The following is a 26,626-nucleotide window of genomic DNA, read 5'->3' as shown; positions in this document are numbered from 1 at the left end:
TTTATACGTTTCATATTCATTCACCTGATTCATTGATCCGAAAGATAGTGATTAATAATATACATAGACGATAATGGCTGCACCTACTGCTATTAAGACCCCGATCAGCTCATCGAAGCCAATACAGAATAATGAAGAAGGGGAAGAAGAGATGTTAATAGATGCTTCCAATGTTCCAAGTTCCAGTAATAAAGCTGAATCAACTGAAGAAACTCCAGCTGACAACGAAAATAAGGATACCCCCGGTATGGTGTTGGATGAAAACGGGAAACCAAAATTTGCTGCAGCATCACAAGCAGGTATGAAAGTTAAATTAGAAAGTAGAAAAGTACCAGTGCCACCTCACAGAATGACTCCTCTTAAGAATACTTGGATCAAGATCTATCCACCATTAGTTGACCATTTAAAGTTACAAGTTAGAATGAATTTAAAGACTAAGACCGTTGAATTAAGAACCAATAAAAACACCACCGATCAAGGGGCTTTACAGAAGGGAGCTGATTTCTTGAAAGCTTTTACTTTGGGTTTTGATGTTGATGATGCCATTGCCTTGTTAAGATTGGATGATTTATATATTGAAACTTTTGAAATCAAAGATGTTAAGACTTTAACTGGTGACCATTTGGCAAGAGCCATCGGTAGAATTGCTGGTAAAGACGGTAAGACAAAGTTTGCTATTGAAAATGCAACCAGAACTAGAATTGTTTTGGCTGATTCAAAAATTCATATTTTAGGTGGGTTCACCCATATAAGAATGGCAAGAGAAGCCGTTGTTTCCTTAATTTTAGGTTCTCCTCCTGGTAAAGTTTATGGTAATTTACGTACTGTTGCATCAAGAATGAAGGAACGTTATTAAATTTTGTTTCTTTATCTACATCTTTTCTATATAAGGTTATCTGTACATTAATAAAAAATTTTTAATTCGATCTATCATTTTTATAAATCTTCTAATAAACTTTTTGTTAGATCATCATTTTCTTGTGATTTTTGAGCTTTATAAGGTATTAATTCTTCTAGTTCTAATACTTTTTTCATTGCATAAGCATCTTCACCATCTTGATAGTATGATTTTTCAATAGAAGTATTTTCAAAACTTAAACTATCTCTATATAAATGTAAAGCAGCCCTATTTGATAATCTAACGTGTAATGAAACGTATTTTGCTCCAAATGATTCACACATGGCGTATAATGATTGACGCATTAATTTTTCAGCCAAACCTAATCTTCTATAAGTTCTCATGACTGATAATGATGTAATATGTCCATGAGGTGTTTTATCTTCTGCATCTGGATCATCTTCCATTTTTCCTAATACATATGCTACTATTTTTTCTCCTTTGTTAATGTATGCTGTATCACCTTTTGGATCTTTGTTGAATTTTATAAAGTCACCATCTTTTTCAATTGAACTTTCAACTTCTTCGTCAAATACATCATCTTCATCTATAGTATCATATGTAGTAGCTACGAAACTTGCTTGAGGCCATGATAATATGTGATACATATAATATTTCAATTGATAATTTTCTGGCAAATTATGCAAATTCGCATTTTGCATCGCTTGTATATCATTGATGGTGGCTTGTCTAATTGTTATACCCATTTTCTTTCCAACTGTATCGTATCAAATGCAATATCAAGCAAGTTTGTTTAACCTGTGTTATAGGGTTTTAGTGAAAAAACGTAAATTTTTTCTCTTTTTCAGATTTGGTTATGTCGACTCGCTCGAAAAAAAAACAATTTTTGTGAGTACACTATTTTTTTTTACTTGATCTTGGATGGTTTATATATATGATTATGTATATATATATGCATTAGTTGAATCGTAATTCTTCCCTAAGTAGTAATTGTTGGTCAAACTTGATTAAGAAAACAGTCCTTAATGGATACTCGTTGGTTGGAACGGAGTGGGCAGTGACGGTCGCATGGAAACCAGAAGAATCTAGAGCACCTTCTATTATACCAGCAATGTAGGCCGAACAATTCAAATTACCATAATCTTTGGGAATACTAATGAATCGCGATAGTAATGGAACATTATCAGTAATCATATATTCATCATTCAAATCTTGAGATTTTTCTAGTTCATTAGCAGTTTTACCGAAAATAGATCTCCAAAAAGATCCATGAATAAATTGTAACACTTCAATTATTCTTATTTCTCTTTTACTATATTTCAATCCTTCTCTTAGTTTGACCAATTCTAAGAACCGTTGACCAACTTGATAGCCTAACCCATTTAATCTTGTCTCCAAATCTTGGATACCTTTGGAATTTTTATGACTCCAATTAACTATTTCGCAAAATAGAAACGATAATGATGATAAATTAATCTCTGCAACCTTCTTATTATTCACGTTACGGTCATATATCGAATTATGTGATACACTCGTTAAGCTTATGGTTTTTTTATTCACTAATATATTCAGACTCTCAGAATTGATAGCGTTTGATGATGGTCCTATCGATGGATTGTATCCGAAACCTAGTTTGGAAGTATCTGATATGGTTAGCTTCGACATCGAGGAGGCCGATGGTGATATTATCTTGTCACTGGACATGATCATGCGCTTACTTCAATTGGATCAAGTCTAAAGAACTGAATTGTTTTCATGTTTTATGAGACCTGTCGTTTCTAACAAAAAAAAAAGTTCAATCTTAGTGCGAGTTTTGACCTTTCACGACGATATATAACATCCTGGAGATCAACAGATTACTTCAACAAGATTCACTAACCGATACGACAAATGAACCGTCGACCTGGTTTGGCGATATGTATGGTGTAAGGTCCTTGGATTTGAAACTCAGTTCGATGAATTAAACTGGTAAATTAGATTCCAGATTACGGGTTGTCGAGGCAGAATCATAGTTAGTTCTTTGATTTGCAACCGGTAATTATTTGGCACTATCAGCGATTGCCCTTATAAACATGGATAAGATTAATTGTAGTATCAGTGACTTCATTAAGATTGATTTTTTTTAAAGAGCTTGGAAATTTTACGCGCTGTATATTTTTGATACTTCCAACTAACACCAACAACGAGAAGTTTGAAACAAACAGTCCAAGATGGCTAGAAAAAGGCAATGTATGTACTTGCTACCATTCAATGAAGAGGGTATTCATTTCTTCGAGCTAGTAAAGCTGAATGCTTCGACATTCAAGTGTCCAAAGAGTTTTGCAACCTAAATGTGACCTGTACTAACCGCTTTGATAGCACTGAGAAAGAGTCTTGTTAAAGCCAAACCTCATGAGCGGGTTGGAAACCAACCAAAAGCCTCTAGGGAACCATCATTAGATGCAAAGCCGGTATCAGCCACGGGCAAAACTTACAACTATAGTAGAAGAACAACCAAAAGTGCCAAAAGCTCTGTATTCAAAGATACATCAACCCCCAACAGTTCTAGCTTCGAGCCTTTGGTTCAAGTCAATAACTTGCCCATCAACCGGTCGGATAAGCTTCCCACTGGGAATTCCAGCGTATTGGCGCCCAAAGCCAAAAGGAAAATATGTCAAAACGATGATGATGATGATGTCATTTTAGCCAGCGGAACAGCGGATTTCTTACAAGACCACTTGATTCAACCATATGTGTTTAGCCAGGATATAGTGAAAAATCGCGAGGCCAACTGGTCCAGCAGACTGACGAAGAAAATCGATATGTATAATCCAGGATCTAGACCAATCCATGAAGAACCCATGAAGACAAAGAGTGGTAAGAACAAACGCAAGTATCCAAGGTTAACTCACGCCGTTGTCAAAGAAGCCAAAGTGAAACCGTTGGCAGAAATTACAATGGAATTGAATAAGGTCATGAAAGATACCGTTACAAAACAAGTACTAAAAGAGTCTACACATAAACCTAAATTAGTTAACCAGAAAGGCAAAAGAGCAAGGACAACCCAGAAACATGAACAGATTGTGCCAGTAGACAATTTGAACATCATTAACCCTGCTGCAACCGCAGAAAAAGAGAGGCAACGGGCTTGGGACCGTAAAATGAGAAGAATCGAAAAGTTTCTACTAGAGAAAAAGAAGAGAATCAACCATTAGAAGATAAGAAGTTGCACAAAATTTTATTCGGCTGGTTCAAAAAGAATGAGACAACAAAAAAAAAAATAAGTCTAACAGAAAAAAACAGGGTATTGAACTGATTAATTCTAGATATATTATTTTACTTTCGGAATCGAAAGAACACAATAAGAAGATACTCAAGGATTGACACTGAATCTAAAAGAAAAGTACACGCCAGGTCCAAGCAAGATTTTAAACGATTGAAAGTTACTAGTGTTATCATTGTGAGTGAAATCACAAAATATTGAAATCTTGAAAGGAAAAAACCAAAAAGAAAAAAAAAAAAAAACATAATGAATTCGAATGATATTCTTGCCACCGATGATAAAACACCGCCGGAGCAAATCAGCGGCTCCAAGGGCTCGTCTATTGCAGAAGGCAGTTCGGTATCACCTAATACACAATTGCAAGAGCCGGTGGTTGTAGGTGAAGGAAGGAAGACCCCGCCCGAACCAATCATTAATCAAGAAGATCTACGTAAGAAGTTGAGTAAAATACCACTCGAAACCTTAAGAGAGATATTACTCAATCAAGTAGATTTGGAAATTCGATTAAAACATAAAGAATTAAAGTTAACTGAAGAAGAAATTGGGAAATGTGAGAGTCAAATGATCTTATTAAGAAAATTTTTTGAAATACCGAATCAAATTAAGATTAATAATGAACCAAATGATTTTACAATGAAATACTTCAATTTGTTGAATGAAAACTTATCGGTGAATTATACTAATCTACAAAAACAACAATACCAACATAATCAACAGAATCAAGAAACAAATCAATCATTCGCATCATTTTCTGAATATATATCTCCCGGGAGTGAGGAGGTGATTGATGAAACCGCTAATAATTATCATTATGAACCAGTCCATTCGTATCGTACTAGATCAACTACATCATCGCTTCGACCATCGAATGCCGCAATGGCCGCTGCTGGGATGTCGGTTAATGGCACCAATCCAATTCGAACCATTGGATGTTTATATCGTAGAACCGATGGTGTGATTGTTAAATTGACCTGTCCCGATTGTCAACGAAGCAATTTTTCGTCAGCACAAGGTTTCTTAAATCATAGTAGAATTGCCCATTCGAAAGAGTACACATCTCAAGATGCTGCCGCATTGAAATGTGGAGAAATCTTGCCGGACCATGAACAAGATGAAGAAGGACTAAATAGTTTGAAAAATTTGAAGGAAAAGGGTATTGATGCTAATAAAAATTTAAATGTTAATGAAATCTATTTTAATGGATTAAGTAATTCATTAAATACAGTTCATAGAAGTAGTATAAGTTCCAATTCTGCATCTCCACCAGCGGTAAATGAAATTGAATCAATCAATCCTATAAAAGATAAAAGTGAATTAATGAAAAAATTAATGAAAAACGGTATAACTAATACCGAAGAAGAATATGAAGAAATGATAAAAGATGTTAAAAATGAAGTCAAATCAAGTCACCTCTTCGAAGACGAAGAAGAAATCGAAGAGGAACTCAATCCAACCAATCCTCCAGTTAACCCGCAAACCAATCCTCCTCCCCCATCTAAGTTTAAAAGACGTAAGAGCCGAGGAGTTATGGGAATAAGCAAAGCCAATCACCGTAAAGAATCTTCCAAATCTAATCCTACAATACAGGAACCTACCCAAGAAGCAACTGGGTTACACACATTAAACGCAAAAGATATCGAAATATTGCGTCATGTACAAATGATGGATCATGAAGGAGGTCCCACTAGTGGCACTAGAAGCAAAAGTGGTACTACAACCTCCGCCGGCATAGAAGAACCTGACACGAAAAGAAGAAAGAAATAAAATAGCCCTTTCTTTCCTTTGTATGAAAGACCCTGCCGATTGTATAAATTGTTCAAATGGAATATACATCTGCTCATTAATATATGTATCTGTAGCCGCAAAATGCAATATCTTATCTGGTGGTGACAATTCCGTGCTACGTAAAAGCACTCCGTCGTACCCGGTGCACGGGCCTGGGCTTGCTCACTCTGGGGGGCGTTTGGTGACCAGCGCGCGCGTCGTTGAAATCGATTCTGAAAGTCTAGATTCTAACTGATTAAGCGAGAACTCCTATAACCCAATCCACCGATGATGTCACCCTCCACAACATCCAACACAACCAACACAACCTACTACATGGACATCACCGGCGCTCTGTTTGCTATCTTTGCTTTCAGCACCAGCAAACAACAACCATTCCATACCCTAGCTTCTACCAGAAGACCGTAAAATCTACCACTGACACCAATTGAGGGTCGACGAAACGCGTGCGAGTGTGCATCTAATTAGCACAGGCTAATAAGCAATAATACAGAACAATAAAAGATTCTCATCAAATGTACTTCCTTGACTAATTAAGGGAGTAATTCCGAACACTCTTTATTATCAAAGTACCATTACGTATTCCCCTCCAACAAGTATCAGGAGTGCTTGTTTCTTGGTTGGACTTACAATACCCTCCAGTTGAGACGACTGGAACTGAAATGTAAGAACCAATGAATAGTCCACGGGCTCTGTCGTGGGTTGAGGATCGTAGAACTGAACCAGAACACCGAAGAACGAAAACACCGAAAAAGAAAGCAGAAAAAGAAAAAAAAAACAGTAAAAAAAAAAACAGTAGTAAAAAAAAAAAAAACGTAGTAAAAAAAAAAAACTCAAAAAAAGTGAGCGGCTACGATTCTTTAATTTTAATTTTTATTGAAAAGCGACCTGTAATCCTGTTGTTTTTTCCTTCAAGTTAACCCAATCATCTTTCCTTTGGTTTGAAATATCACATTAGTGAGTCTTTACGGTACGGTATACCTGATCCTTTGCTGGTCGCTCTAAACGCCTTGTCTCATATTGCTAGACCGGTTAGATCGAACTCGATCCCGACTGAGCAGTTATCAAAAAGAAAAAAAAAAGAAAGAAAGAGACTCTTCAAAAATTTGCTTTGCTCTGCTTGACTTTGTTTACCTGGGCTATATATATATATATAAACATACACTTGTTCTTGGTCAGTAATACTCATTACATTCCATACTAAGAAGCACATTCCCCGAAAATCTCGTCACCCATACCTCTGAAAAATCACGTAAATCAAAGTTACACATCACATTTACAAATCAAAAATTACTCATCACATTTACAAGTCAAAAATTACTCATCACATTTCATCACGTCCCATCAGTTCCATCCCATCCCTGCATCTAAGTCTTTATCCTAACCTTGCTATATTATCAGCCATCGGTAAAGCCTTCATAAACAAATAAAGTTATATTTAGTTTGTGTTGATAGAATCATATTTATATAGATCTGATTTGCCTACCACTTTAGTGTTTGCTTGGGATTTTAGTTTGAATACCTAATCCCTAAGACAGCAAATTTTTGTCCTTCCTCTAGGTCTTTGGTTTGTTTCTTCGATTAAAAGTTTATTTTAGTTTTTCCTTTCCCTTTTTTCCATCGGTCTCTTTCTTTTTCTGTTTCTTTGACCCACTACTTTATTTGGGCTTATTTTTCCGAGACGGTTAACCTAACAACCCTAAACTTATCCATTATTCTTTTATTTATATAACTCTATTTCCCCATTCATACTATATATATATATTTGCCATATATATATATAATGGGTTCAGCTTCCCCTCCCACTATTTGTGCATCTCCAAACTTTACTTTCCCACCTTCTTCAAGTACCTCATCCCATTCAAATGATTCTGCTGCAAATAATCAATCAGATGACTATTTCAGTTTAATGAGTCCGGTTAATATTGCTAATCAGAATTCCTCTATCAATCATAATAATATCAATACTGCCACATCTTTTTCAAAATCAAAAATAAAAGATCATCATACTCAATCTCCAGATTATTTCACCGGTCATTTTGTTAAACCAAGATTATTATCAACTTCAACCAACTCGTCCTTATCTTCAAATGATTCATCCACCATCCATAAAAATTACAATGATTCCATAAGCTCAATCAATTCTGATTCAACTGTTTGTGAAATAAATCATCATTCCTCTAATAGTTTGAGTCGTTCCAAAAAAATTGATTTGTCTCTGACTTCAACTGACACTTTGGTTGATGAAGCATCATTTTCTTCCTCCTCTTCTTCTTCTTTGAGTCAAACTAAGCATAATCATCTCAATTTAAAGCTTTCCATACCCAATTCAAAACATAAAAATTCATCCTCAAATTCAAATTCTTTCCCTCTACATAACGATTCAAAATTATCTTTCCCAGTTAATGAACGTGACGAATTAATGGACCATGAATCAATTCATAATAGTAATAAAAGTTGGAGTCAAGGAACTCAACTGGAATTTCTTCAAAATCCTTTTACAAAAGCTAGCTCAGCAGTAGAAGCAAGGTTTCCTCATAATCGTAACCCTTCTTCAAATGATCAAAGTAACAAAGAAATAACAACCAATGATGTCTCTACTCCTCAAATTAATAATGCTCTTAATAAATCATCTGGTTATTTTGATCAACCAGCTGGCTCTCATAATAATTATCAACGTTCTCATAGTACTATAGTTGCTCCTACCCTTGTTGCTCCTCCATCTTTATCAAAAAATAATACTTTACCTTCCATTCCTTTCAATCATGATCTCACCGTTGAATCAATAAAAAAACAACAAGTTAAAAGATTAAATCAATTACCTCAGCAACCTAATTATCATGACCAATTGCAAAGTTTATCGCCTCAAATCATTAAATATATCAACTTCCAAGAATTAGACAATTTAATTAAAAATACCGAGATCGATCCAGTTTTGAAATTACCAAATTTCTTGATGATTGATATAAGACCTTTTGCTGATTATATATCAAATCATGTTATTGATTCTATTAATGTCTGTTTACCTTCTACTTTATTAAAAAGATCCAATTTTGGTTTGAAGAGATGTATTAACTCATTACCTGATTATGAAAAATTAATTTTCTTGAATTATTTGGCAATGAATGATGATAATAAACGTCAAGATAAAATATTTGAAAATTCAAAGATAAAAGTTGGTAAGTTTGGCTTGCCCGCTATATTATTATATGAGAATAATAACAATAGTCAAAATTTATACCATATGTGTAAAAAATTTATTGACAATTCGTTTTGGGATCAAGAAAGCCAACCTCCTATTTATTTATTGGATTTTGAATTCAATCAAATACCTCAGAGTTATTTAGAATCTGGTAAACTTGAAAAATTTAAAATCGTTGATTCAATCTCCAATACCCCAAGTCCTATTAAACCTGCTGATGTTTCATCTCCAAAACAAAACTTACCTACTAGACCAAAATCAAGTTCAATGAATGAAGTACCAACATTAGCATCTGTTAGACAGAGACCACCCTTAACTATGAAAAATTTGACTTTACAAGATTGCAGTACTCCAATTCTTCCTAATTTCAAGTTACCAACAAACTTAACTAATCAATTTAAAATTAGACATAATGAAGAATTGATTGAAGATGGGGATTTCAAATTATCTCAACAATCAACTTTCAAATTAAATTATTATGATGAATCGATGGTTTTACCTAACTGGATTAAAAATGCCATTGACACAAATAGTGATATAATTGAAGAATTCACCAAGTTGGAAAAATTTGAAAAGAGAAGATTAAATTTAGCCTTGGGTAATTCAACAACAACTCCAATGACATCATTACATCAACAATCAAATAATATGAATCCCTTCTTCCCAACTTTGGATTCGTCATCATCATTAATTAGCCCAGGTGGTACTACTATTGAAAGCTCCCCTTCAATTAGTTGTGGTTTGGACTATGGTCATAAAAATCGTTATAAAGATATATTTTTATATGATCATTCAAGAGTTAAACTAAATGATTTTGACAAGCCACAACAATGTGATTATATTAATGCTTCATATCTTAACCCAATTAACAATTTAGCTGATTTATTGATTGATAACCATAAAGATGATTATGGTAATTTAACAAAGATGTTAAAATATATTGCTACACAAGGTCCATTGGATCAAACTATTGGTGATTTTTGGAAATGTGTTGTTAATCATCATGTCCCATTAGTTTTATCTTTAACTAATGAGTTTGAAGATGGTATCAAAAAATGTGCAAGATTTTGGGAATCAGGTACTTATAAATCAAATGATAATATGATTCAAGTTGAATTATTGAATGAAGAACAGGTGAAAACCAATGATGAAATTTATATGATTATTAGACATTTCAAAATAATCATGGATAATACAATAGTTCATGAAACATTACAAGTTCAATTATTAACTTGGCCAGATATGTCAAGCTGTTTAACTCCAAAAGACTTGGTATTAATCATTGCTTTAAAGAACCATTTACTTCAGAATATAAGACTTGACAATGTTGAATATCCAACCATAATCCATTGCAGTGCGGGTTGCGGTAGAACAGGAACATTGTGTACGATTGATTCAATAATTAACATCATTAAATATAATTCAAGACTTAATGACGGGGAAAGAAATATTGAGTTAAACTTCAATCCTGTTTATTCAATGGTGAATAATTTTAGAAAACAAAGAATTTCAATGGTTCAAACTTTAAGACAATATTATTTAATTTATGACACTCTATTAATTTATCTTAACGATAAAAAGAAGGCATGGAATGATTTAACCCAACTTCAAATTGTCAATGATTTTATTAAAAAAAATTAATTTAAGGATCAAAAAACTAACTTTGCTTCCTCATTAACCTGACACTCATTTAACGAATTTTCATGATAATGTTGCAAGCTCAACACCATTTATATACTAAAATTAAAATACATATTACATTCTTAGAACAAGACTGTTTATTTGCAAGTTTGATTGCATCGTGTAAGATGCTTCAATGTAAGATGGATTGCGCGTATACGATTCTAAGACAAAGTCCAGACCGTAAATATTCAATTGGCTGCAACAACTGCTGAGCAGTTGTTTCATAACCAGAGAATGGATTATAGAACTAGAACCACTCGTTCGTCGTCGGTTGAAATCAAATGCATGGCTACAATCAAAAAAAAAAAAAAAATGTACGAGAAGAATTTTTATTCAATTTTATAAAAAGGTACACAATTAAGTTAGAAATAAAAGTAATAGATTGATTCGATATCAATTCTAAGCATTGGCAGCTAAAGCTTGTTTCAAAGCTGGAGGATTGGCACCAATAACTTTGGTAACAACTTCACCACCTTTGAGGAATAAAACAGTTGGCATAGAAGAAATTTCGTATTCTTGGGCAATTTCACCAAATTCATCAACATCAACTTTTATGAATTTAGCAGTGGCATATTCTTTGGCAAATTTGTCCAATAATGGAGCAATCATTTTACATGGACCACACCAAGTAGCGAAAAAATCAACAACGACTAAACCGTCGTGTGCTAAAGCATCAGTGAACTCTTGTTTGGTTTTAATAGCGTCAACCATTGTTATTTATTTAATTCGGATTATATTAAAGAAAAGAAAATTGATGAAAGGGAAAAAACAATCCAACCTTCCCTTATTTATATGTCCGTTCGTTGGTGTACGCTTTTCCACCGGTTTGTCATCAAAAAAACATTTGAAAGATGAGAGTAGTGCGTCCATTCAAATTACGTAATTTATTTACTATGGCTAGACTCGATGGCAGACGGGTGTACCGGTGTATTACCAGAGATTACAAATTTGCAACCGATGACCTTAGTAAGTTAGTTAGGTTAGCAGACAAGCAGTTAGTCAGATAGGCAGAGCGAGGTCATGGCATCTTCGAGAAGCTTCTGGTTGTTTTGGTCCAATAAGAGGGTAAGGACTCGCAGCTCTACTTGGAAGTAGTGCTGAATAATCCCAGAGTCAGCCTTGACTTGCTCAAGTTGCAGCAATTTGAGCTTAGAAGCTTCTAGTATGAGTTCGACAGCCAGTGCAGTGAGTTTTTTCAAGCTCTGTTCGTTGTCGTTACCGGTCTGTTCTAGTATCAGGCTGGGATCGACGTACTGCTCTTTCAAGTAGGTGACTCCCAAGCATTCTTCGGAGTAGACGAATTTATTGTTCTTTTCTTGATTTTTCAAGTTTGTAATGATTTCATCCACGCTTGCTTCGGCGGTTTGTTCAAATTGCGCTATATCATCCGTTTCCTCGGACCATTCTTTGTAGTAGTTTAATCCATCTATGAGCAAATAAGGTAATCTGGACGAAGCAAAGTCGATGGTGACTTGATTGTTGGTTCTAATCAAATTGATGCTCAAATCGATAAACATCCATTTGGAAATCAAATCGTAAGGCTCATTTGTAGTGTTTTTCATTTTGTTCAAAAGCTCATTGACGTATGGTGACAATGAGAGTGGGAAAATCTGATTTTCTTCATTATCAGGAACGAATCCATAACAGTTTAAAAAACTGTTTACCGAGTTATCCAGATGATAGCAAATGGTGATTTCAAACGCATCTTCTTTCACCTCATTGAGGTCCAACTTCAATATGACATCTCCGTTGTGTCTGTCCACATCGAAATACGAATTCGGCTTGGCTTCATGGTTGGCAAAGTCCAAAAACGGTACCAAGGTGGTATCGGTTGTGAAGTCTTCTTCGTCCTTATTGATTTCTTTTGGAATTTCCAAAACCCTCGATCTGATCGCTTGGGCATATTGGTAAAATAAGTCAAAGGGCAATTTGGATTCAAAATCCTTCATCACGCTCGAGATTTCTTTGTATAGCTCTTCGAAATTCGTCCTAATCAATTTCATGGTTCGTAAAGACTCTTCTCCGTGATCGTCGAAATTGTCCGGAATACATAGAACTTCAGTGCTTTTCAACACCTCAAGATACTGTAAGAGGTTCTGTAAATCGGGATCTGCTAAAGCTGATCCCGATTGCTTAATCAAATGAAATCCGGTAATATAGCAAAGAATAATCTCGGTTTCACTCTTCACTGGACACCTTTCTAAGATTCTGCTCAAGATGCTTGACGACTTTACATCGGTCTTTCTGAGTTTTGCCATTTTCTCTAATAACGACTCATAACTGTATAATGAACTACTGGGAATCCTCACCAAGTCCACAATTTCGTCTTGCTGTTTTTCAATATCCTTCGTATCGAAAAATAAACCAAACCCACCTAATGAACTCTCATCAACACACACGTTAGGGTGAACCCTAATGCCACTGGCTTGAACCCATTTCTCAAACTCATCAACTGACTCAAACCCACTAGGCTTGACCTTGCAAATTCCCATTATTGGATAAAGAATCCATCTTTTCCTACCCAACGTTTTTCTAAACTTCGTTTTCCAGTGCGTTCAAGCGAATTTGTCCAGTTTTTTGCAATCTTTTTAATCTTCTTGCAGTCACAGAGACAACGATCTGCTCCTTGCTGGACAAGTGTATTGAGCAGTCGTCATTGACTAGGAGGCCGAACAGGAACATCGAATTGGGATATAAACAGAAATATTGAAAATGGTTAGGGACATAATATTGAACAGAATTCAATGTATTTGAATTACTTTCCATGGTCTTGGCTTCCTCTTTTCTGCATTCCATAGGAGTTTCTCTATTTACAACTGCAACACCCCGGGATATCCATATACATCCTGGTACCTTGTCTATAAGTTAACCATTACTGGGTTGATTTCACTACTGACCGACATTCGCACAAGACTGCACTAAAAAGAAAAAGAGCAGTGAGGAAAAAGTCGAGAGAAAATTTTTGAAGACATAACGAAGGGAACAAGGTTTATCTACTTCACCATTAATAGCTTGATAGTTAGATAGAGATCAATACTATGTCTTGGGACGACGAAGATTTTGACATTCCAACCAACCCAAAGGTTGCTGCTGCTGCTGCTTCATGGGAAGATGAATTAAATGATGAGCCCTTGTTAGAATCTTGGGATGCTGAAGAAGAAGAAAAGCCAAAGAAGGCTACTCCAGCACCAAAAAAGAAGGCTGCTGCATCTAGTAAAAGTAATGTCGCTAAGAAACAACTTGATCTTGACAACGTTGATGAAAAAACCAGAAAAGAATTGTTGAGAAAGGCCGAATTAGATTCTGATTTGAATAATGCTGCTGATTTATTTGGTGGATTAGGTGTTGCTGGTGATAAAGCCCCAGTAGAATCATTTGATGTTAATGCACATCCAAGAGAAAGAGCTGCTCAAGCCAGTGCTTCTAAAACACCATCCAAACCGGTTTTAACTAAAGATACACCAATTGATGAACATCCATTGTTTCAACCAACTAATAAGCAAGAATTTGAAAAATTAAGAAAAGCAGTTGCACCAGCTTTAACTGGATTAGCTAAAGACTCTCAATTAATGTATGCATCCAACTTGGCTATTGATTTGATTAGAGATTTGACCCAACCTTTAAATGTTGAGCAAACTAGAAAAGCAATCTCTACCCTTAATATTGTTCTTAAAGAAAAGGAAAAAGCCGAAAGACAAGCTAGATTGGCTAAATCCGGTGGTACTGCAACTGGTGGTGCCGGTAAAAAGAAGGCTAAACCAGCTGCCAAAACCAACGTCAATGATTCTTTCAAAAAGGATCCTTTCGACGATATGGATTACAATGATTTCGACGATGATGACTTTATGTAAAACCCCTTTTCCAGTCTACAATATGATCTTAAATGATAAAGTCTTTATATTAATGCTTTTTGTATAAAGTACAATATACTAGTGTTATATTTTTTTTTTTTTTGTCTTGTTTGTCTTTATTCAAATATATAGAGTTGATTTAATAAATTAGAGTACATATTCATTTGATGAGTCTTTACATTCTTTGAGATCATTCCAAGGACGATCTAAAGTTGGTTTTTTGTAATGTCCTGGCTTACTTCCCTCAATGATAACTGGAACCATTTGACCAGTTTTCAACTCCCATTTACGATGTCCAATGACTTTCAAAATTGAACTTATAAGACCAGAATGAGAGGTGATTGAAATGACGGTGTTATCGTCTTTTTTGAAGATTTCATTCAATAATAAATGAGCACGGTAATTGCGATGTTGGTGACTTTCATGTTTATCTGGAATCCACAAGTCATCATTGAACGTAAATCCAGTATCGAATTTCACAAATGGGAAATTGAAGTCAATATAGCTTGCATTATGTCTCTTACTTTCTGTTCCGATTCCGTAAGTCTCCCTGGCTAATTCGACAACTTTTGGTTTAGAGTCATAAATGTTGATTAAATTAGACCAAGTCAATTCAAAAGTCTGTAAAGTTCTAGTTAATGGGGAGATGTAATACAGTTGTGGAATTGGAGCATTATTGTGATGGATTTGGGAATCCCAGGCCTTCGATAAGCTTTCTATTTGGCCCTCACCAGTTGAAGTCAATCTAGCATCAAACCATTCAATGGTTCCGTTGCCATCCTTCATTTGCCATTCACAGTTCCATTCCTTCGAGGAATAATACTCTTCGGCAACATTATGCCATGCTTCTCCATGTCTAGCAAGAAAGAAGAGCTTATATTGCTTCTTATGTCCGTGCTTGTTATTGAGTCTTTGAACTTCTTCAATAACGTCATTCCAAGTATGTTGATCTTCTAATCCAAAATCATCAATAATACTGAAATTCGAATCATCAGTTGATTCCTTCAGTTGCTTGAAGTACGAATCAATACTCTTATACTTCGTAAATACTTTCTTCCCCTTCTTATGCTTTTTGGATTCAATCTCCTCTGGAACCCTAAACACCGTCTGGGGAATACTTATAGCCATCACTTGACTGATAAACAAAAACGCCAAAATAAACTGATCCCACTTCATCCTTGTCGCTATGCTTTTTCTAACTCTTTCTTCCGTTCATCTCGGATTTCTTCTTCTCTTTATACCTCTTCTCAACTGATTTCATCGTTGTAAGGTCTTGTGACTCAAATCGTGAAACCCTTGTGGTTTACCACGTGTGGGAAATTGCAACCACAAGACCCGTGCACGCCAAAAGTTACAGAAACACGACACCCGACACACGACCTCAAAGTTGGAACAATTGAATCATCAACAGATTCCTCCTTCAAAAAACGGTGGAATTGTCTGATGTCAAGGATATATACCAACTCGCAGGTCTTTTGTCTATGTTCTGGCCAGTCTGTTGATGAGGAGACCAAACTTCCTTATGCGATCAATGAGCCGGGGTCCTGTCACCAATTGGCGAACTTACTTTTCTGTGCAAATTGTCAAGGGCATAAATGTAAAACCAACTGCTGCTCGTTTGATATAGAATGCAAGTTTTGTCCCAATTGTTTATTTGATTATACGGGATCCAGTGATATGGTTTGCTCGAAAAATTGTTTTGATTGCCCATTGTGTGATTCAACTTTATCAATAAGCGTAAGTGATGATACGTTGGATGGTAAACCAGGGAAGGTTTTCAAATTTAAATGTCTGCATTGTCGATACTCCTACAAAACGGGGATTATAACCAAACCTAAATCATTGATTAATATAATCAAATCTGAAAAAAAGAAAATCAATGCATTCCCACAGATATATCTGAAATTTTTGAATGGATATAATGATCTAGTAACATTACAACAATTACAACAACAACTGAATAAGAGACTGGTGAAAATGACCCAATCAAAAAAACAGAATAAGCATTTATCGGATAATATACTAACGAGAATGAAACAGATGAATGTTTCGAATGTGAATAAAGATACTTTTGACGAAATGGATATTCTCAAGCATAAAATTGACTCTAACCATTCAATCGAGCTAAATGAAGATCAAGATAAGCTTGATGCGCAACAAATAGCTTCCAAATCTGAGGGGGGTGGTTTTATTGCATACGAGCGTCAAGCAAAATTAAATATAGATATGTTGCAAAATATCAATGCAACTAAATCAGTAGGGAAAAATCTGGGGTTATTCCCGGTTGCCAAATCTCTTCGGGCTAAAAAATCTTATAAATGTTTGAATTGTAACACTCCTTTGGTGGTTCCAACGAAAGATCCTCTTCTGATAAAGTTTTTAACAAAATGGAATGCTATAGATTACTTACCCACAATTCAAATTACTGGTCTTGTCAATAAACCTTATCCAAAATCATTGAGGATTAATCACCTGGAGCCATTTATTATAAATGTCATGAATCCTTTAGAATACGATATTAGTGCATCTATCTTCATTTTATCTGAATTATCAAAGGGTTTTATCAATCTGAGATATGATTCTAACCAACCTTATGTAACTCAATTAACTTTACCGCTAACTAATTTTTCGGTTCCTGGTAATTCATCCTCCAATGATGACAAAACGCCCTATATAAAAACTATTCCAACCCCATTATTAACTCAAAATACCAAATTTTCAAGAGCAGAATTATTAATGAGATTGGGGAAACTCAATAGTCAAAACAAATCGGTTTCGCCAGATGAGTCTATTGATATAGAAAACACAATGATAGAAAAAGGTGTCAATTGGATCCTGATTCCAATTTCCCTAGTTGTTAATTATACCATGTCACAACTTTCAAATGTTGATTATGAAGATGAAGTTAATATTAAAATACCTTTTTATATCACCATAGAAGCCAAATTACCCGAAGAAATTAAAAAATTGGGAACATCTAAAAAAGGTCTTAAATATGGTTTTTGGAATATTGTAGATTTGGGTTCTTTTGCAATAAGTAATAATTAATTAAATCATTCTTGTACATATTATACGTATATTTATTTAGTAGTTTTCAAAAATCGAGTACCAATACCCCAGCAACTCTAGCTAGATGCCTAGTATCAAGCATGTTATTTGCAACGGTATCACCACCTCCTGTACTCACGGCCCGTTGTTGAGTGTTTGGTTCGGGGACCATATCAACGTCTATCTCATCGTCATCAAGTTCGAATTCGCTGTCTTGATTATTTCTATTGGTACTTTCACCAACTTGATCAATTCCATCTACTTGTCCAGATATTTCTATTTCCTTCAATCTTTCTTCATTGGAACGTATTAGTGCTTCTTTAATAAATAGTCTAATGTATTCTGAGGATAACTTGAGCGTATTTGATGTGATCCTAGTATTCTCCTTTCTAAACGAAACATCTTGAAATATTCGCGCAAGAGTAACTATGGGGATATTAGCCGGAGCTGTAGTTCTATTCTCTTCTTCACTCATGATGCAATTATCCTGAGTTCTTCGTAAAGGACCTTCTGCTGTATTTTTCAAGGTTTTCAGAACGCGTTTTGAAAAAAAAAAAAAATAGTAAGTGAAAAATCTACAGCTAAAACTTTAGTATGAAAATTCTGTTTGAATATATACAGTTGAATAAACTATTCTACTTTTTTATTGGGGTCCATCCTGAACACTTTATCAGGGTTTAATATTCTTTGAGGGTCAAGGGCCAATTTCAATTTTCTCATTACATCTATTGGAATCAGACCCAATTCTTCCTCTAGTAAGTCAATTTTACCGTAACCAATACCATGTTCACCCGTACAGGTTCCTTCTAATTCGATTGCTTTCTTTACTATATCATGAACAATACGCTCAGCTTTTGCATGCTCTTCAGGATGGTAAAGAATAAAGCTGTGAGCATTACCATCACCAATATGAGCAACCAATGTGTTTTCTAATCCAGCATCATCGATGGCTTTCTTAACTTCTACCAAGTACCGAGGAAGTCGAGAGATTGGGACGGCAGTGTCGGTCGTCCACAATTGAATGTCATTATTTTTCAATTTCCCTTGATTAATTGTTGACCAAAGAGCTACTTTTCGTGCGGACCATAATTCAACAGTTTCTTCTTCATTAGAAGCAAACTGGAAATCAAGTGAGCCATGTTGAGCACTTATTTCCTTCGTTTGATTGATTGTCGATTTGACCACTTCATCGTTGGATCCACCGATTTTGAGAAAAAGTGTAGGAGCTTGCGTCCATTTTCTAGTAGTTTCACCCGAATCATTGACGCATTTCATCATTTTATCATCCAACAATTCGATTGCATTTAAATTGATACCCGATATTAAAAACTCATTTACTGAGTTAGCTGCGTCTTTGATGGTTTTGAATGGGACAACGGCCACTCGTTCAACTTTAGGTTTAACGTGCAATTTCACGGTAACTTCAGTTATAATCCCCAAAGTACCTTCTGAACCGGTGAAAAGACCATTTAAATTATAACCAGCACTTGTCTTTCTAGGTCTTTTTTTAGTTCTAACTACTGTACCGTCAGCCAAAACAACAGTTAATGAAACAACATTGGCGAATGCAGCTCCGTATCTAGTTGCGTTAGTACCAGACGAGTTGTTGGTTACACAACCTCCAACTGTAGCGCCTGGACCAGGGTCAACAGGGAACATTAGCCTATAGTCCTCTAAGTAGTCATTCAAAGCTTCCCAACCTAGCCCTGCTTCCACTGTAATATCTAAATCGGTCGGTTTAAAATGAACAATGGCATCCATATTCGATAAATCAAGACTTATCCCACCTCTTGTAGGAATGAAGTGTCCTTCTAATGAAGACCTGCCCCCAGTGGCAACCACTGGGATTTTGTATTCATGGCATAATTTCAATATTTCAGAGACCTGAGCAGTCAGACGGGGAAAAAGGACATAATGAGATCTTTCATTATCTAAAGCATGGTGGGTGTTAAAGTAAGTATCTGCGTGTTCATCAAGCACCGATTTCTCGTGACTGATATACAATCCTTCATCATAGCTTTCACCATTTTTCAAGTCTGATTTGAAAATTTCTCGAATTTTATCAACTGCTTGATCAATTTCTTTATCAGAGGCATACTCAGGCAGCTCCATTTCATTTAAGGATATAGTAGATTTGAGGGCTTTTCCCTTTATATCATTTTGGTATAACCAAGCACCGAATATGGCACCACCAGCAAAGATTATGGTTTTACCCAAAACCCCATTTGCAAATAGATTTGTTGGAGCCAAAGGAGATGAAGAAGATTGTTTAGAGTTGCCGGAATTGCTGGAATTTAATCGACATTGAACTTTCACTTGTGGTCTTCTTACTCTTAGGCATCGATATACCCCAGTTGACCTTTTCACTAAGGAATTTATTGACATGGTACCGACTTACCAAATACAAGAAATGAAGGCTCAATTGTCTTTATTATCAAGAGTGTTTGAACGGACCACTATCGGCTAATCTGGGTATTGTAGATCCAGTCGTGTAGCGAACAATATCTCCTCATCGATGTTCCGGAACGAGTAAAGAGGTCCGTTACAACTTCTGACTGGTTGGAAAGACAGATGCCAACCTTCTAACCTATAGTTTAAAGTATGTTCCAGGAGGTGAAAATATAAGAAAATGGACTGCAAAAGATTTTTGCATCAATTTTTCTCGATAGGGTGTTGTGCTGCTTATGTAATCGCGATCATCAAATGAAGATTTAGCAGCAATTATAAGTGACAGGCTAGGAGAGCAAGGAGGTGTTAATGCCAATGTGGATCGAGGAAGTTGAGGTAATTTTGCAGGAGGTAAATGTAGGGTTATAGGGAAGAAAAGAAGAGATTGAGCTACCGAAGAGTGTTATCGAAGAGCTACTAAAAAGCTACTCAAAAGCTACTCAAAAGCTACCAAAGAGCTACCATAAAGCTACTAAAGAGAGTCACAGAAATTGAGCTACCGAGAGTTTTATCGAAGAGATTCTAAACTGAAGTACCACAGTGAATGATGAAGAAGCAATTAGTTGGGGAGGTTAATCGAATGATGTTGTGCACATTAGCAATTTACCCTTTATGTTAACTTTGCTCTCCATTAGTTGCGAAATTTATTGGATGACAGGTGACAGTATATATATGGGGACGGTTTCCCCAAGGATTCCGATTATGTTGAAAGTACACACTGCAAAATGATTAGATCGTCACCAGTACTCAAAAGAAGTCCAGTTAAACAGTTACTTTTCCGTCGTAATGTTGCCAATCCACGGATTGAAAAACCAGAAGTACATAAGACTACCTTAACCTCGCATGAAAAGCCCAGTGGATTTTCCAGTGCTAGTATTAAGAACGGTAATGTTGATCAGCCATTATTCCCTAAAGGAACGTTTTGGAGAACGTATAGACAATCGATTTCTGGATTTATTGGGGGGTTAGCCCTGGCTCTTTTCATTATGTATCTTTGGCCGGTTGCAACCATTAAGGCCAGTGATACTATTGGTGGGGTTCCATCGAGAGGCGAAACTGCTGCAGTTGGATACAACCGACTCACGAAAGAAGTTGATGTTAATATTCCACAAACGTATGCCCATAAGGATAAACCGGTTGACGATGAATGAATGCATATAGAAAATATACGATTATATGAGACAACCGTGTAGACTGACTTGTGCTACTATCTTACAATGCACAGGTTTATGGAGAAATTAATTAAACATCTAGGTACACAAATTAAAGGATATATAATTAATAAAAACATCTAAATACACCGATTAATGGATAAATTGTTTTTGGTAGTCGAGTTGTTCCTTCTTTTGTTCGACGTCAGAGTCATTAACGAGATCATCATCAATGGCTCTTTCCTTTTCTAAATCGACAACTTCATCAGTACCAAAATGACCGGTCCAACCATGGTCCAATAAGTAATTTTTAAATTTGATATCTTCTTGCATTAAATCATCATCTTTTAATTGAGGAATAAAGAACCAGCCCACCAAGACCCCAACTAACCCACAAATGGCAGCAATGATAAACGTCCAACCCTGACCCAAGTTATCTTCAATTGGAGTGAAAACTTTAGTACCAACCACAGCACCAACTTTACCAATAGCAGCGGAAATCCCATAAGCGGTACCCCTCATTGGAGTAGCAAAGGATTCCGAAGAAACAAGACCCATCATACAACCAGGACCCAAATTACCAAAACTCATAAAAATCCCATAAAAAACAATGAATAAAGGAACAATATTTGAAATTTTCTTAAAGGCAATTCCGATAATAAGACCAAAAACAATATAACCAGAAAACCCAAGACATAAAGTGTTTCTACGACCAATGAAATCACAAATATAGGCCCCGATGAAAACCCCGGGTAAACAAATGGTAGTCAAGAGTAAAGTCCATTCGGCAGTCTTCTCCAAATCACCTTTAGCAGAACCTTTCAAAACATTTGAAATAATGGTTGCGGAAAAAATCCCATTGGGGAAAGTGACAAAATCATACAAGAACCAACAAACACAAGTACCAAATAAACGTTTCCAGTAAAACTTGAAGGCCAACCAGTAAGGAACGTTACGGTTAATTTTTGATTTCTTAAACAAAATTGAACTGATCAACTTCATTCTAAAGTAGAAAACCGATAATGGTAAAAAGGCCCCAATGGCGTACATTGCTCTCCACAACCCATCGTGAACTTTTGTAATTTGGTATACAATCAAAAAAATGCATAATGCCAAAGGCCCACCAAAGGATAACGGGAAGTTTGTACACATGACAAAGGGGAACCCTCTACGTTTATGCGATTCATTAGCAGCTTCGTTGGCACTGACTGAAGAACTGGGGTATTCCGCACCAATTCCAAAACCAGTAACTCCTCTCGCGATAATCAACATCCAAAACATCCCATAATCAGTTTTACCATGGGCAGCCGCACATAGGATAGTCCCCAAAATTAAGAAAAGAGTAGCAATGACAATGGCAGTCTTACGACTGATCAAATCCGTAGCAAACCCAATGGCAACCTGACCCAAAATGGTCCCCACCGTGGATGCATTGGAAACGGCAGCTTTCAAATCGGCATCGTAAGTCTTGGGGTACAATTTAGTAAAAGTTGGATTCAACATGGTCATAACGTTATTCTGGTAACCATCACTAATCAAAGCAAAACCAGCACAGAAAATCGTCAAGATATCGGTCAAGTTTGGCTTCTTATTGAAACGAGACTTTCTCAACTCCTCATCGTAAATAAAGTGTTTTTTGGCTTCTTCGCTGGAAGAAACCGACGACGTAGATCCAACTTTGGCAATGGGTTGATTTTTTTCGTCTTCAATCATACTAATCTCGGTCTGGTTTTTCATCCACTGTTCATTTTTCAGATCAGCGAATATACCCTATTTATTAATTTATCAGTCCATTCCCCTCTAGGCGTAATTAATTTCATTTGGCATTAGGCTAATTTAGCAATAGGTTTTGTTCTGCATCCTGGACCTTTTTGGTTTTTTTTTTTTTTATTTTTACGTGTGACACATGGGGGGGAACTGGCCCTCATTACACGTGGGGCACCTTATCTACTGATAGCGAACGTGGATATACGATGCTTACAATACCTTGCCAGCCAGGACAATACCCAGCACCACCCAGCACCTTAGCCTTGTCGGGTCGAGAGCGGGCAGGTTGGGCTGTCTCGAACGATTTGCACCCATCATTTAAAAATATGTCAGTGAAGCGCATTGGCGAGTCCGTGGGGGTCGCGTGCGTGGAGTTACCGGTACACCATCACATCATCGAGTCTGCGTCCACCAGGACATGTTGTATGTTGGTGTCTATGATGATTGTGTTAATTCTGTTCATATTCATGTTTATGTTCATGTTCATATTGGTAGTTCATGTTCATGGATGTTCATGGATGTTCATGGATGTTCATGGATGTTCATGGATGTTCATGGATGTTCATGGATGTTCATGGATGTTCATGGATGTTCATGGATGTTCATGGATGTTCATGGATGTTCATGGATGTTCATGGATGTTCATGGATGTTTATTTCATATATGCCATGGTTCAGTTGTCTACTCATGAAGTGACAGGCTTGGCAATGTAGATGGGCTAAATAACCCACTAGGGCTGTTTGACGTTTATATGAATTATTCAATTCGCAGTTGCAAGAAATACCGCAACACCGAGCTGATCACGTTACTGTTGTGTACTTGAACAATTGCAAAAGCCCCAGATATCCAATAAGATCGCAATCTTGTCTTACTCGTTTATGCTATTTACGATTTATTAATAGCACTTCTATTTAAAAAATAGAATACTCGTTACACCAAATCCCGTAGTCATTACAATGCTCTGACCGTTGGTTAGTATAAACGAATCAATCTACTCACTCTAACGATCCTCAAGAGTATATAAAGTGGTGCTTTTTCATTTGGTTAGAGAAATTTCCCGTTTGTTTAGCATCAATAATGAAATTCGCTACTCTTTTATCTACCGCCGCCGCCTTATTCTCCGTTTCCAACGCTTTAAACCTCTTCGTTGAATCCGAAGACCACACCCAAACCGGTAAAAGAATCGACGCCTACCATCAAGGTGCCGGTATCTCCTACTTTGTCTTAGACACCGCTGGAGCTGAATTCACCTACCATGAAAACAATAACACTTTGGCCTTGGCCGATGTTCCTGATTACTTGGTCAACGTCCAAGACGATCACGTTGTTGAAGTCGGGGTTCTTGGTGCTGCTGATATCTCCATCCAAGATGGTTACTTGGCCTTAAACGGTACCACCCAAGGTTTCAGAGCCTGTGATGAAGTCGACACTCCTTACCACTACGGCTTACCAGTTGTTCTTTTCTCCACCGAAAACGAAGACTTCGCCGGTAAAAGCTGTACCCCAATCAAACTTAAGGTTGGTTACCACAAATCTGCTTAAATCAGTTGATAGTTATTAAATTAAATAGATAAATATATATATACATTTTTTTTTTTTTTGTTGATTTACTGCAAATATCCGAATGTTCGCTTATGTAATCGGGAGAATTTTCCGCGGGGGTTCAGCCAATTACTACTGACTCACTCCGATTACTCATAATTATGGGGTAGAACTTATATAAGGGTAAAGAAAAATTTTTCACTTTCCTGGATTCATATTTTCTTTAGTTCCAATAGTTCATCATGCCTATGTTAAAGGATCCTTCTACCAAGTATAAGCCATTTCCTCCAGTCAACTTACCCAACCGTCAGTGGCCAAGTAAGTGCCTTGAGAAGGCCCCTCGTTGGTTATCGACCGATTTGAGAGATGGGAATCAATCATTACCTGATCCCATGTCGATTGCTGAAAAAAAGACCTACTTTAACAAGTTGGTTGAAATTGGTTTCAAGGAAATCGAAGTTGCCTTCCCGGCAGCTTCTCAAATTGATTTTGACTTCACTAGATACGCAATTGAAAATGCTCCTCCCGATGTTTCCATACAAGTTTTAAGTCCTTGTCGGGAAGATTTGATCAAAAGAACCGTTGAAGCAGTGAAAGGGGCTAAAAGGGCAACCATTCATATCTATTTAGCCACTTCAGATTGTTTCCGTAACGTTGTTTTCAATATGACTAAACAACAATCTTTAGAATTGGCAGTTAAATGTACTAAACTAGTTAGATCATTAACTAAAGACGTCGACTCAAATACCGACTGGGATTTCGAGTTCAGTCCTGAAACTTTTTCCGATACCGACTTGGAATTTTCGGTGGAAATTTGTGAAGCAGTTAAGGCCGCTTGGGAACCTTCTGAAGCAAAACCAATCATTTTCAACTTACCGGCAACGGTGGAAATGGCCACTCCAAACGTTTACGCCGATCAAATCGAATACTTCAGTACCAACATATCCCACCGTGATCAAGTCTGTATTTCCTTACATCCTCATAATGACCGTGGATGTGCAGTGGCTGCCGCTGAACTAGGTCAAATGGCCGGGGCTGATCGTATTGAAGGTTGTTTATTCGGTAATGGAGAACGTACCGGGAACGTCGATTTGGTCACTTTGGCTCTTAATCTTTATACCCAAGGTTATACTCCAAATCTTGATTTTTCAGATATCAATTCGGTTATTGATGTCGTTGAAAAATCAAATAAAATCCCTATCCATGCAAGAGCACCTTACGGTGGTTCTCTTGTTGTTTGTGCATTTTCTGGTTCTCATCAAGATGCTATTAAGAAAGGTTTTAATAACCGCCAAGTTAAAAATGAACAATTTTGGAAATTACCCTACTTACCCTTGGATCCAGAAGATATCGGTCGTACTTATGAAGCAATCATTAGAGTTAATTCTCAATCCGGTAAAGGTGGTTCTGCTTGGGTCATCTTACGTAACTTGGAATTAGATTTACCTCGTGGTCTACAAGTTGAATTTTCAAAAGTTGTCCAAAATCAAGCTGAAATTAAAGGTCAAGAATTGTCAAATCAAGAATTATGTAATCTTTTCAAAAATGAATACTTCATTGATACTCCCGATAAAGAATATTATAAATTGGTTGATTATTCAATTTCAAATTCTTCCAGTGGGGAAAGAACTATCAACTTCCAGTTACTCATTGATAATAAACCAGTCGAAATCTCCGGTAAAGGTAATGGGGCAATCTCCTCCTTTGTTAATGGTATTAAAAACTCTTTGGGTATATCTTTAGATGTTAGACACTATCATGAACATTCTTTAGGTAAAGCAAGTGACTCAAAAGCCGTCACCTATATCGATACAGAGGTCAATGGTGAATACATTAGATGGGGGGTTGGTATCCACGAAGATGTAACTCAAGCTTCCTTCTTATCAATTATTTCAATCTTAAACGGTATAAGAAGAAAATGATTTGATTTTCGCACTCTTAAAGATTTGATACTTCCAAAAAAAAAAACAGAAATAGGTCAATAAAATCTTGTAATTTATAGTCATTTCAATTTTTAATAAACGTCAA

The 26,626-nt window shown here is 36.3% G+C and overlaps 18 protein-coding genes across 18 annotated transcripts; 10 read left to right on the top strand and 8 right to left on the bottom strand.

The window, feature by feature from the left end:
• The first annotated feature begins 22 nt into the window (after positions 1-22).
• HYPBUDRAFT_152744 (uncharacterized protein) lies at positions 23-925 on the top strand. The gene has a single exon (XM_020221166.1). It carries the CDS (start codon positions 74-76, stop codon positions 854-856), a length of 783 nt encoding a protein of 260 aa, XP_020077170.1. The 5' UTR covers positions 23-73; the 3' UTR covers positions 857-925.
• An 11-nt stretch (positions 926-936) lies between these two features.
• Positions 937-1,605, bottom strand: HYPBUDRAFT_156783 (peptide alpha-N-acetyltransferase complex A subunit; the record flags this gene model as incomplete). The annotated part of the gene is made up of 2 exons (XM_020222240.1): positions 937-1,370; positions 1,413-1,605. 2 exons carry the CDS (start codon positions 1,603-1,605, stop codon positions 937-939), a joined length of 627 nt encoding a protein of 208 aa, XP_020077169.1.
• Positions 1,606-1,758: 153 nt separating this feature from the next.
• HYPBUDRAFT_152743 (TRAPP subunit) lies at positions 1,759-2,597 on the bottom strand. Its single transcript, XM_020221165.1, has one exon. It carries the CDS (start codon positions 2,561-2,563, stop codon positions 1,817-1,819), a length of 747 nt encoding a protein of 248 aa, XP_020077168.1. The 5' UTR covers positions 2,564-2,597; the 3' UTR covers positions 1,759-1,816.
• A 990-nt stretch (positions 2,598-3,587) lies between these two features.
• Positions 3,588-4,027, top strand: HYPBUDRAFT_152742 (uncharacterized protein; the record flags this gene model as incomplete). Its single annotated transcript, XM_020221164.1, has 1 exon — positions 3,588-4,027. A coding segment is annotated over exon 1 (367 nt), but the record flags the coding sequence as incomplete, so codon positions are not given.
• A 150-nt stretch (positions 4,028-4,177) lies between these two features.
• Positions 4,178-5,966, top strand: HYPBUDRAFT_152741 (uncharacterized protein). Its single transcript, XM_020221163.1, has one exon. The coding sequence runs from the start codon at positions 4,368-4,370 to the stop codon at positions 5,883-5,885; it is 1,518 nt and encodes a 505-aa protein (XP_020077166.1). The 5' UTR covers positions 4,178-4,367; the 3' UTR covers positions 5,886-5,966.
• Positions 5,967-8,328: 2,362 nt separating this feature from the next.
• On the top strand, positions 8,329-10,749 carry PTP3 (tyrosine protein phosphatase; the record flags this gene model as incomplete). The annotated part of the gene is made up of 2 exons (XM_020218605.1): positions 8,329-9,046; positions 9,083-10,749. The coding sequence occupies 2 exons, from the start codon at positions 8,329-8,331 to the stop codon at positions 10,747-10,749; spliced, it is 2,385 nt and encodes a 794-aa protein (XP_020077165.1).
• Positions 10,750-11,190: 441 nt separating this feature from the next.
• On the bottom strand, positions 11,191-11,502 carry TRX1 (thioredoxin; the record flags this gene model as incomplete). The annotated part of the gene is made up of 1 exon (XM_020222239.1): positions 11,191-11,502. The coding sequence occupies one exon, from the start codon at positions 11,500-11,502 to the stop codon at positions 11,191-11,193; it is 312 nt and encodes a 103-aa protein (XP_020077164.1).
• A 142-nt stretch (positions 11,503-11,644) lies between these two features.
• Positions 11,645-13,419, bottom strand: CTM1 (cytochrome c lysine N-methyltransferase). Its single transcript, XM_020223022.1, has one exon. The coding sequence runs from the start codon at positions 13,281-13,283 to the stop codon at positions 11,787-11,789; it is 1,497 nt and encodes a 498-aa protein (XP_020077163.1). The 5' UTR covers positions 13,284-13,419; the 3' UTR covers positions 11,645-11,786.
• Positions 13,420-13,777: 358 nt separating this feature from the next.
• On the top strand, positions 13,778-14,730 carry HCR1 (translation initiation factor eIF3 subunit j). Its single transcript, XM_020223020.1, has one exon. The coding sequence runs from the start codon at positions 13,830-13,832 to the stop codon at positions 14,640-14,642; it is 813 nt and encodes a 270-aa protein (XP_020077162.1). The 5' UTR covers positions 13,778-13,829; the 3' UTR covers positions 14,643-14,730.
• A 59-nt stretch (positions 14,731-14,789) lies between these two features.
• Positions 14,790-15,770, bottom strand: HYPBUDRAFT_106763 (phosphoglycerate mutase family protein; the record flags this gene model as incomplete). Its single annotated transcript, XM_020218504.1, has 1 exon — positions 14,790-15,770. One exon carries the CDS (start codon positions 15,768-15,770, stop codon positions 14,790-14,792), a length of 981 nt encoding a protein of 326 aa, XP_020077161.1.
• Positions 15,771-15,952: 182 nt separating this feature from the next.
• HYPBUDRAFT_202294 (uncharacterized protein) lies at positions 15,953-17,713 on the top strand. Its single transcript, XM_020223021.1, has one exon. The coding sequence runs from the start codon at positions 16,086-16,088 to the stop codon at positions 17,688-17,690; it is 1,605 nt and encodes a 534-aa protein (XP_020077160.1). The 5' UTR covers positions 15,953-16,085; the 3' UTR covers positions 17,691-17,713.
• HYPBUDRAFT_152737 (uncharacterized protein) lies at positions 17,582-18,187 on the bottom strand. Its single transcript, XM_020221162.1, has one exon. It carries the CDS (start codon positions 18,163-18,165, stop codon positions 17,737-17,739), a length of 429 nt encoding a protein of 142 aa, XP_020077159.1. The 5' UTR covers positions 18,166-18,187; the 3' UTR covers positions 17,582-17,736.
• A 133-nt stretch (positions 18,188-18,320) lies between these two features.
• HYPBUDRAFT_156775 (FAD-binding oxidoreductase) lies at positions 18,321-19,802 on the bottom strand (the record flags this gene model as incomplete). The annotated part of the gene is made up of 1 exon (XM_020222238.1): positions 18,321-19,802. The coding sequence occupies one exon, from the start codon at positions 19,800-19,802 to the stop codon at positions 18,321-18,323; it is 1,482 nt and encodes a 493-aa protein (XP_020077158.1).
• A 1,061-nt stretch (positions 19,803-20,863) lies between these two features.
• On the top strand, positions 20,864-21,289 carry HYPBUDRAFT_148369 (uncharacterized protein; the record flags this gene model as incomplete). The annotated part of the gene is made up of 1 exon (XM_020220123.1): positions 20,864-21,289. The coding sequence occupies one exon, from the start codon at positions 20,864-20,866 to the stop codon at positions 21,287-21,289; it is 426 nt and encodes a 141-aa protein (XP_020077157.1).
• A 153-nt stretch (positions 21,290-21,442) lies between these two features.
• On the bottom strand, positions 21,443-23,002 carry GIT1 (Git1p; the record flags this gene model as incomplete). The annotated part of the gene is made up of 1 exon (XM_020223531.1): positions 21,443-23,002. One exon carries the CDS (start codon positions 23,000-23,002, stop codon positions 21,443-21,445), a length of 1,560 nt encoding a protein of 519 aa, XP_020077156.1.
• Positions 22,979-23,951, top strand: HYPBUDRAFT_202234 (uncharacterized protein). Its single transcript, XM_020223019.1, has one exon. It carries the CDS (start codon positions 23,263-23,265, stop codon positions 23,767-23,769), a length of 507 nt encoding a protein of 168 aa, XP_020077155.1. The 5' UTR covers positions 22,979-23,262; the 3' UTR covers positions 23,770-23,951.
• Positions 23,952-24,133: 182 nt separating this feature from the next.
• Positions 24,134-24,598, top strand: HYPBUDRAFT_108410 (uncharacterized protein; the record flags this gene model as incomplete). The annotated part of the gene is made up of 1 exon (XM_020218631.1): positions 24,134-24,598. One exon carries the CDS (start codon positions 24,134-24,136, stop codon positions 24,596-24,598), a length of 465 nt encoding a protein of 154 aa, XP_020077154.1.
• Positions 24,599-24,840: 242 nt separating this feature from the next.
• On the top strand, positions 24,841-26,624 carry LEU42 (Leu42p; the record flags this gene model as incomplete). The annotated part of the gene is made up of 1 exon (XM_020219668.1): positions 24,841-26,624. The coding sequence occupies one exon, from the start codon at positions 24,841-24,843 to the stop codon at positions 26,518-26,520; it is 1,680 nt and encodes a 559-aa protein (XP_020077153.1). The 3' UTR covers positions 26,521-26,624.
• Positions 26,625-26,626: the final 2 nt, after the last annotated feature.

Source organism: Hyphopichia burtonii (genome assembly GCF_001661395.1).
Source record: "Hyphopichia burtonii NRRL Y-1933 unplaced genomic scaffold HYPBUscaffold_3, whole genome shotgun sequence".
NCBI lineage: Eukaryota > Fungi > Ascomycota > Pichiomycetes > Serinales > Debaryomycetaceae > Hyphopichia > Hyphopichia burtonii.
The sequence above is the reverse complement of the archived record's forward strand: the minus strand, read 5'-3'. Positions and strand labels throughout refer to the sequence as shown.

What these genes read in the sequence shown, in the direction of transcription:
- HYPBUDRAFT_152737 (XM_020221162.1), bottom strand. Translation starts at nt 18,165, where the DNA reads ATGAGTGAAGAAGAGAATAGAACTACAGCTCCGGCTAATATCCCCATA.
- HYPBUDRAFT_202294 (XM_020223021.1), top strand. Translation starts at nt 16,086, where the DNA reads ATGTCAAGGATATATACCAACTCGCAGGTCTTTTGTCTATGTTCTGGC.
- HCR1 (XM_020223020.1), top strand. Translation starts at nt 13,830, where the DNA reads ATGTCTTGGGACGACGAAGATTTTGACATTCCAACCAACCCAAAGGTT.
- HYPBUDRAFT_152741 (XM_020221163.1), top strand. Translation starts at nt 4,368, where the DNA reads ATGAATTCGAATGATATTCTTGCCACCGATGATAAAACACCGCCGGAG.
- HYPBUDRAFT_152744 (XM_020221166.1), top strand. Translation starts at nt 74, where the DNA reads ATGGCTGCACCTACTGCTATTAAGACCCCGATCAGCTCATCGAAGCCA.
- CTM1 (XM_020223022.1), bottom strand. Translation starts at nt 13,283, where the DNA reads ATGGGAATTTGCAAGGTCAAGCCTAGTGGGTTTGAGTCAGTTGATGAG.
- HYPBUDRAFT_152743 (XM_020221165.1), bottom strand. Translation starts at nt 2,563, where the DNA reads ATGTCCAGTGACAAGATAATATCACCATCGGCCTCCTCGATGTCGAAG.
- HYPBUDRAFT_202234 (XM_020223019.1), top strand. Translation starts at nt 23,263, where the DNA reads ATGCTTACAATACCTTGCCAGCCAGGACAATACCCAGCACCACCCAGC.